The 9,176-nt window shown below is 63.4% G+C and overlaps 2 protein-coding genes across 2 annotated transcripts; one reads left to right on the top strand and one right to left on the bottom strand.

Annotated features, from left to right (window-relative positions):
• Positions 1-4,900: 4,900 nt before the first annotated feature.
• Positions 4,901-7,107, top strand: EMIHUDRAFT_460907 (hypothetical protein; the record flags this gene model as incomplete). Its single annotated transcript, XM_005793845.1, has 4 exons — positions 4,901-6,085; positions 6,124-6,330; positions 6,426-6,473; positions 6,604-7,107. The coding sequence occupies 4 exons, from the start codon at positions 4,901-4,903 to the stop codon at positions 7,105-7,107; spliced, it is 1,944 nt and encodes a 647-aa protein (XP_005793902.1).
• Positions 7,108-7,938: 831 nt separating this feature from the next.
• Positions 7,939-8,190, bottom strand: EMIHUDRAFT_59524 (hypothetical protein; the record flags this gene model as incomplete). The annotated part of the gene is made up of 1 exon (XM_005793844.1): positions 7,939-8,190. A coding segment is annotated over one exon (252 nt), but the record flags the coding sequence as incomplete, so codon positions are not given.
• Positions 8,191-9,176: the final 986 nt, after the last annotated feature.

Genomic DNA, 9,176 nt, shown 5'->3' with positions numbered 1-9,176 from the left:
TCCGCGGAGCTCCTTTGGCTCGGCGCGGGCGGAGGCGCGTAAAAAGAAATTTACCGCCCTCGCTCCGCCGCGCCTGCGCTTGGCGAAGGCCGCGAAAGATATAGAATGCCAAATCGCTGCTGCGTCGGGATGCGGGTACCTCGCGAGAAGCCGTTCAAGCCCGGCCATTCTCACCCCCCCCAGCAGCTGCGGCCGCAATTTCAGCCGGTCCCGTGACCGCCCCGACCCGGCAGGCGCGCGTTCGAGCGAGGCCGTTCCGCAGAGCACACCGAGAGGGGCCGGTCGCGCGCAGCGCCAGGATGCGGCCGCCGCATGCAGCCTCCGCGGAGGCTGCATGCGGCGGCCACTTCCCGTCGGTCTTTCGCCGCGCTCCGGCCGCTCCTTGGCTCCTGGCCGTCTCTTCCGAGCGGCTTTGCACGCCCCCAACATTCCCCTGACAGCAGCGCCTCACGGCGTGGGCTGCGAGGTCACTCGGGGTGACCCAGGGGGCGGCGGGGGAGCACTCTTCCGCCGGAGTATCGACGGTCTCCCGCTACTCGCTCGTGTTTGAGGTGCATCCACCCCCACTCACCACCTTCCCGGCAGCCCCACCCGCTCGCTGACGTCCTCACTTCTCCCCCCTGCCCCGCCCCCCCTTCAGGCGAGGCCCTGGCCACCAAACTCGCGCTCGTCGCTCCGGGAACGGGCAGCAGCGCGACGCTTTTCGAGAGCGAGCGGCGGCGGCGGCTCAGCACCAACCTTTGCAACGCAGGGGCTGGCTGCGTGGGCCCCCACCACCGGACTCCGTCGGGCTCGCGTCTCCCTGCCCGCGCGGGAGCTGAGGGGAGCGCAGTGTGTGTGTGTGTGTGTGTGTGTGTGTGTGTGTGTGTGTGTGTGTGTGTGTGTGTGTGTGTGTGTGTGTGTGTGTGTGTGTGTGTGTGTGTGTGTGTGTGTGTGTGTGTGTGTGTGTGTGTGTGTGTGTGTGTGTGGATGTGTCTGTGTCCCTGTCGTGTCGTGTGTGTCGTGTGTTTTAACTCTCGCACTAGCTCTCGCCCTCTCGCAAGCCTGGCGCCCTGGCCTCCGCCCTAACCGCCCGGCGGCCCGCACGCTCGACAGAACCCGGACGACGTGCGTGTTTCCTTCTCTACCGGAAAACACACACTCCCAAGTCAGCGCCATCGACGAAGGCATCGAGCAGCCATCGAGAACATTCAACAAGACTCTTTGGCGAGCCAACGCAGCCGAGAGATAAAATCTTCGCAAGAGGAGAGCCTAGAGTCTCTTGCTAGAGCGGTGCAGCCAGGCCGCACAGCGCGAACTCGCCGTACTGAGCCTAGCGCAGCGCGAACTCGCCGTCTGAGCCTAGCGCAGCGCGAACTCGCCGTCTGAGCCTAGCGCAGCGCGAACTCGCTCCTAAAGAAAGAAAGAAAGAAAACAGACAACCCAAGCGAACTCGCTCCTGTCGCTGCGCAACGCTAGTCATTTTTTAAACGGCGTCTGCCTCACACCACGCCGTTTAAAGCGGGCTTAGCGCATGCGCTGGTGCTCGGCCCGGGGCTGCACTTTCACGCCCGATGAGCTCCCGCTGGTCTCGTCCGGGCGCACGCTTGTGGCCTTTGACGTCTGCTTCTTCGCCACCTATGCCGTCGGCTGGATCGTGACAGCCGTCTTCAATCGCGGCGGCTTGGAAGATAACGGCATCGCACGCGTCTTCGGGGTCTACAATATCTGCATCGGCGTGGACACCATGCCGGCGCGGCTGGTGTGCATCCCGCTCTCGTACCTGAGCATATTTTTCTTCATGCTCACCGTCATCCTCGCCGCGCATCGCGTCACCTACGAGCCGGGCGTGTGGAAGGCACTGCGTCTCCTGCTGCTGCTCACAGCGATGTTGCTCGCTACCATGTTCACGTGGAGCATTGGCATCGAGCCCGTCGGGGTCGAGAACATGCGGCTGCACGTGGCCGGCTTCGGCCTCGGGTTGATCGGCTACGGGCTGCTCAAGCTGTCGAGCGTGCTGGAGTTTCTACATTTTACCGATGGCGGGCTGCGCGCGTGCTGCTCCTCTGCGCGCAACGCTGTCTTCGTGTCAGCCGAGCTCGCGACGGCCGTCTTCGTCCTTCTCTTCTCGGGGATGTTCGTCTTCGCTTTCCTTGGCAGCGCGGACGAAACGATCCAGGCCGCCCTCGACGCCCCGGTGCCCACGGATGTCCAGTTCGATTACACCGGGTTGCCGTTGATCCTCGTGACGGCGATCAACCCGCCGATCGCGATGGTGTTCGGACCGCGCGCACGCATCGCGCGCCTCAGCCTGCAGTACCTTCCGGTGCAGCAGCCCAGCAGCACGATCGCGGTTCATACATCAGACGCGGCATGAGCGGTGCAGACTGCCTGCGGTGTGCGTGAGATGGTGAGTTGGCAAATGCCGCCCGGGCAGCGCCGGCAGGAGGCGGCCGCGTTGTGGGTCGCCCCGCCATCTGCCAGCCCGCCCGCGCGGTGAGCGTCGCCCCTTCTACACGTGCTGTGGTGTGTGTTCCATGGTGTGCGCATGTCGCATGATTGTTCGCGGCTCCAGAGTGATGTCGCATGTCGCCATGTCGGTCCCTGAGCGAGTGTCTCTGATACAGTGGAGAAGAGTTTCGTCTATACACTATAGCTACGCTAAATAAATAAATAAAACGGACACCTCTACTAGGAGATGGGTAAAAAGGAACAGGTCCCCGCCCTGCGGTCTTTGTGCAGGGTTCTTTCTACGCTAAGAAACACCAGAGAGAGTTTTGTAAAACAGCCGCCGAGGCTCGCTGCACCGGGCGGTCACGATTTCGAAGGCAGGAAACGCAGGCGGTGGTGGCATAGGGGCACGCACCCACAACACCGAGGCGCACAAGAGACACCCAACACACAACACGCAGAGGCGGTGGCGTCTCGGGCGACGGCGGTGGGGGTAAGGGGGAGGGGGGTGGCGGCGGCGGCGGCGGAGGTTGAGGCGAGGGCGGCGGTAGCGGAGGTGGGGGTGTGTGAGTGAGGGTGGCGCCGAGGCGCGTAAAAGTGTCGTATGGGTCGGCGGCCAGGCCGGAGCTGCCGCTGGTCGCCAAATAAAAGAATTTTCTGATGATTTTCCCAGTAGTTTTCCCAGCACTCCGCGAGGAGCTTTGGCCTTTGCTGTGACAGTGCAGCTGTGGAGTGGCGCGCCGAGCCGCCCCCACTCGATTCTCTCCGTCGAGACCTGTGCGGCTCGATCGAGACGCTTCGCGAGAGGCCGAGAACAGGTGGGGGTCGCGCGCGCTCCGCTCGACCCCTCTCTTCGCGCAAACACCGGGTGTGGGGAGCGTGGTTGGCTGGTTGCTGCATGCTGGTTGCGGTGCGGGTGATAGTAGTTTATGTTTACTCTCCAATCACCCACTCACTGCCACCGGCCGTAGGGGCCTCACGGACGTCGCAGTTTATGATTTCAAAGGGTCCTGGCTGGTCGCGGCAACAAGAGCGTAAAAAAGAATTTTGCCCGATAAACCGGCACGCGCTAGTAGCGCGTGCACACCAACTGCTTCTCCGAAGGGGAGAGAGAGAACCGCGTTGCACGGAAAAAGGGTGACGCCGTCGGCGCGCTCGCTTTCGCAGCGCGCCGCAGCGCATCCGAACTCGAGGGAGAGGCCCGACCCACCACTCACTCGAGGGAGAAGACGCCGATGTCCTCATACGGAGGTGGGTCGGGCCACTCCTCTGGCACCGCCTCACATGGCACCCACGCCTCGCCCTTGCCCCACGCCCGCAGCTCTTTGGTGCGGGCGACCTGCTCATTCTTCTCCTTCGTCTCGACAAGAACCTCCTGCCTCACCGATGCGAGCAGCGAGTTTGGGATGCTGGTTCCGCGGCGGCGACGGTTGGGCATGGCCTGGCCCTTCACCTTGTCAGCCTCAAGGGCGCTATGTGCCGCCTCGACAAACGAGGAGAGATCGAAGCCAAGAAGTGGCGACGAGGCGCCGAGCTTTGCGTTCGTGCTGGATGCCTCGGGGCCAAGCGGAGACATCGCTCTCTGAGCTTGTGCGAAGAGAGGCGATCCGGGATCCCAGAGGACACGTGGTTTGACCGAGATACGGCCGCCGAGATCCCAACCAGGTTGGAGGCCAGTTGGAGGCCGCCTTGCCCGATTTTTTCTGCCGTGCGACCGTAAAAGAACACCGTTCACTTTCACACAGGGATTTCACGGGAAAGAAGGTGTGTTGCTAGCCGTCGCCCACTCTCGGCGTCTCTCTTCGTAGGTAGGTAGGTAGAAAGGTGAAGAACAGCCAGGCTCGGACTGGACACCAACGCGGTATGGGTTGACGCTAGACAGATGAGATGACGACACGCACGAGCGACACACAGACACAAACATGCTCCACAAGACACAGCCAGCGGGCTGCCACACACCCTGAGTAGGCGTACACATAACTCAAGGCCACATCCTCCCTGTCGCCCCCCCCCCCCCAGCACTCCAAGGTGCCAAGAGAACAAACAAGGGCACAACAAACAACAGACAACAGGAAGTGACATGCGAAGCTAGAGCAGGCTTGCTCTACCTCCAGCAATCTCTCCGGCCGGCGGGGCACGGACGAGACCGTGTGTGGGGTCTAGTGAGGTGTCTATGGACGCCCTCCTCAGAGGCTAGCTGCCTACGGCTAGCCCTGTCTCGCACTCACAGGTGATGACAATCCAATGTATGAGTGTATGCAAGCAGAGGCGCGTGTGCTAAATCTAGGCCGCACGTCGTGGCACTATGACGGAGGTAGACGTGCGACCGCAGCGCGCCCACCACAGTCTCGGTGGTGCGCGCGTGTTAGCGATAGAGTTCCGATGTTAAAAAGAAAAGGATGATTCAAATACAGCGGATTCGGACATCGCTCGGGATTCGGACATTGCTCAGGTCCAACCGCGAAGTTGGATGGTGGTCGACGCCCCTGCCAAACCGGTGCGCTTCGAGTTCAAAAACTGCTCCTACCGCGTGAAAGTGCGATCGGATGGACGGGGCCTGGGAAACACGCCCGCTTGCTGCGTCAAAACCAAGGACCGCTACCTTCTGCGCAACGTCTCTGCGTCGGTTTCGTCGGGCGAGGTCCTCGCCGTGATGGGCCCGAGCGGCGCGGGCAAGACGACGCTGCTGCGCATGCTCGCGCTCGAAAAGGGACCCGGCACTCCGTACGGGAATGTGACTCTCAACGGCCACGCGTTCACGCGCACGGTCTACACGGCGCACGCGGCGTCGGTCGAGCAGGAGGACTCGCTCTGGGCCTTCCTCACCGCGCGCGAGCAGCTCGAGTACGCGGTGCGCCTCTCGCGGCCGGCGCTGCGCTCGGCCGAGCGCGCCGCCGCCGTCGACGAGCTGCTCGGCGCCCTCGGGCTCGAGTCGTGCCAGCACACGCGCGCCGGCAACGCGCTGGTGCGCGGCCTGTCGGGCGGGCAGCGGCGGCGGCTCTCGCTGGCGCTGGCGCTGGCCAAGGAGCCGCTCCTCGTCTTCCTCGACGAGCCCACCTCCGGACTCGACGCCGCCGGCGCCGCCGCCGTCATGGCGCTGCTCAAGAGCGTCGCGCGCCGCGTCAACGCCGCGATCCTCTGCACGATCCACCAGCCCTCGTCGGCCGTCTTTGCCGGCTTCGACAAGACGCTCATCCTGTCGGGCGGGCGGGCGGCGTACTGCGGGCCGGCGAGCGAGCTGGTCGGCTACCTCGCCTCGATCGGCCAGCCCGTCCCCGCCAACACCAACCCGGCCGACCACATGCTGTCGATCGCAAACGCGGACTTCACCGACGCGAGCCTGGTCGAGGAGATAATCGCGCAGTGGAGCTCGAAGCAGCCTCCGCCGCAGACGGAGGAGGCCGACTGCGGCAGCGAGCAGCAGCCGGCGGGCGCGGGCGTGGCGACGCAGTTCGGCGTGCTGCTGCACAAGCACGGCCGGCTCCTGCTGCGCGACCCGATCATGTACAGCGCGCGGTGCGTCATCTTCGTCGTCATCTCGCTCTTCCTCTCGATCATCTACATCGACACGCGGAGGCGCGACTCGCAGGAGCAGCTCTTTCCTCGGCTGTTCCTCGAGGCGCCGACGATGGGCGCGCTCCCCGCAGCGGGGGCGGTGAACAGCGTCTCTTCACACCCCATCCGTGTGAACAGTGGTGGATCTCGAACATCGCGCCCGCCCTCGGGCTGCTCCCCCTCCTCGCCCAGTTTCTCGACCTCCAGATCCTCCGGCGCGAGCTGCGGGACGGCATCTACCACCCGGCCGTGTACGTCGCCGCGCAGACGCTGCTGCAGGCGCCAATTGGCGGTCGCGCGCTTCACACCCGGAGGCGGGCCGCGTCGCTCCACGCCCTCCCCCCTGTGACCAGGCGCCGATGATGTTTGTGCTCGCCTTTGCCAACTTGGTTCCCGTCTACGCGGTCGCGGACTGGCCGTGGGAGACCCTCGGTCTGCAGTGCGTCATCTTTGCGTTTACGCTCGCCGCCTTCGACTGCCTGGCGCAGGTCTGCTCGCTCGCCTCGTCGCCGGTCCTAGGCCTGCTCTTCTTCATTCAGGCGCCCCGCGCGAGGACGGCGCCTTCTTCCCTCCTCAACCCCGCCCGCGCCTCGGACCGCCTCCCTCCTCCCTCTCCAGGCGTGGTTCCTGGGCCTGCTCATGAACGGCTTCATGATGCCGCCCGAGGACATCATCTGGCCGATCCGCATCTTTGCGTACGCTCTTCCTCTGCGCTGGCAGATCCAGGGGTCCACCTACATCCTCTGGGCGATGGGCGACCATACCTACGGCGGGACTGAGCGGTGTGTCTTCAACGCGACCGGCGAGGGCGAGTGTTCGCAGGGCTTCTTCTGCCCGGATGCCCCGCCCACGTCCTGCTACGGCGAGACGGGGGAGGAGATCCTCGACAGCTTCGCCGCAAACTACTCGTGCTTCACTTCGGAGAATACCGTCGCGCTCTGCATGCTCTACATCCTCCTCTTCGCCCTCGTCTGCAAACTCGTCTACGCGCTCGCCCTCTCCGCCGTGCGCGGTGGCAAGATGGTCAAGCCGCCCACAACGCCTCCGTGTCTCGGCTCCGCAGACCCGAGCTCGCCTGCGCACCCGGGCCCCCGGCGGGTGCAGCCCTTCGCGACGAGATAAGCTGATTAATTAACCGGCTAATTGTACATTTGTTGTGTGCACTGAGTACAGTGTCCAACGAGATAGTGCGTACGTTCTCGTGGAAATTTGGTTTTTACGGGGTGTGTCCCCAGACTGTCACACGAGTCTCGTCGCGCCGCTACCGGCCTACCGCGCCACCGGCACCGCGCCAGCGATCTTCACGCCTCCTTTTTGAAGGCGCCCTTGGCCTTGGAGACCATCTCGTCCAGTTTGAGCGGAAGCAGCTCCTATACCACACCATACAGGAGACGTGTGAGAGGCGCCGCACCGAATGGCGCCCGCTCCTGCGAGGCGTGGGGTGGGTGGGGCATGCCTCAATCTTGGCCATGATTGCGTTCAGCCCCGAGGCCGGGAAGGCGGTCGATGGCGTGATGCCACCCTCAATCACCGGGAACACCCGATTGATGAACACGCCCGGCGCCGGGCCGTCGGGGCCGTCGATGAAGGATTGGAACTCTTCGGCGCTCAAGGGTTGGGAGGCTTCCCAGATGCAGAATATATCGTCCTGTGGCATGAAGAGACGGGCGTCGGCCGACGCGCGAGCGGTCGCTGTGGGGTGCCGGTCGGGGCCTTGTGCGAGGTGCCGGTCGGGAGGAAGCAATGGTTGTGGACGCCGTTGGCGCGATTCTTAGCGGCGAGGTCGGCCCAGTTGGCCTGGTCAGCGAACTCCCAGAAGGACTTGTGCGCATTCTGGTCCACAAAGGAGTGGTGCACCCAGAAAAAGCTGCCCGTTGACCTGGCGGGAGTCTTGGGCAGCGTTGGCCACGCGGATGGGGGCGTGAGCCCAGAGGGGAGGACCCTGAAAGCCTTGTTGATGAGCGCGCCCCCAGTAGGGCTGTTTGGGCCATCGATGAAATTTTCGAACTCCTGCAGCGACATCTTTTCTTTGCACTCCCACAGGCAGAGGATGGGTCCCTCGGGCTCGGAGGGGAGGAAGGCGTGGCCGAAGATGCCCGCCGCGTGCTGCGCCTTGGCGACATCCTTAAAATTGAGAGACTTCATGTTGGCCCACCACGCCTTGGCGGCCCGAGGCTTGAACGTGTGATACACAGCGTAGAACGTCGGTTCGCCAGACATCAAAGGCGACGCCGCCCGCGATGTCGCGAGCGGCGAGCGCGCCGTCGGGGAGCGCACCGTCGGGAGCACCAACGAAGAGGCCAGTGCGAGCAGTGGCAGCATTGCAAGCTTTTTTGATCGGTGATGAATTCCGCTTTCGGTTACGGACACGTGCGCTTGATGAGACAGTTGGAAATTTCTGGCCTTAGAACGGCAAGGCCACCCCATGTTCGCTGCGTTTGATTGTCTGTTGATCTCTCTCTCAGATGTTTGCTCTCGGCCGTACAGTGGGTTGCGGGCATTAAGAAAACAGGATTCCGCGGCACGCCGCCGTTTCTAATCCTTTCCACAGCCCTCACCCACCCGACGCCGTGGTTTCTTAGCTCCGGCCGGCACTCAAGCCAACTCTACACTCACACCTAGAGAGCCAGAGCCGGCCCGAAGGATTTTTAGGTAAGCAAGAGGTAAGCTGCGGTCCGCGAGGGCGATGCCAGAGTCTGCCGCCGAGTCGGCTCTCTGGATGACGGGAGACGCACACACGCCTCCATCCACTCGCACTCCACTCAGAACACCGCAGACTTGGATAGTGACAAGTGCGCGCGCCGCAGGCGAAGAGAAATTTTGGGCAGAGGGAGTGACCCCTGCGTCCCCCGAGACCTAGCGCGGGTGGGTTGGAGGGGGGCTCGCTGCAGGGAAGGGCTGTGTAAGAAGCCGATTTAGGCTGAACAAGCTTTTCCTCTCTCTCGCACCCCGTCTCTTTTCCTTTCCTTTTTTCTCTACAGCACCCTCTTTTTCCCTCTCTGTTTTCCCGGGGAAACCATCAAATTTTCCGGGCTCTGAGCCGAGTCTGAGGCTGGTTGGGGCCCAAAATCAGCCAAATCGGCAAAATACCGGGGATTTTGCGGGTATACCGTGGAAACCCCCGGGTATACCTGGAAAATACCCTGCGACGGGCTGGGTATCGTGCCGATTTCCTCAATTTTGCTTCGCCA

This window comes from Emiliania huxleyi, assembly GCF_000372725.1.
Source record: "Emiliania huxleyi CCMP1516 unplaced genomic scaffold EMIHUscaffold_1, whole genome shotgun sequence".
Lineage (NCBI taxonomy): Eukaryota > Haptophyta > Isochrysidales > Noelaerhabdaceae > Emiliania > Emiliania huxleyi.
This window is presented reverse-complemented; position numbering and strand designations above follow the sequence as displayed.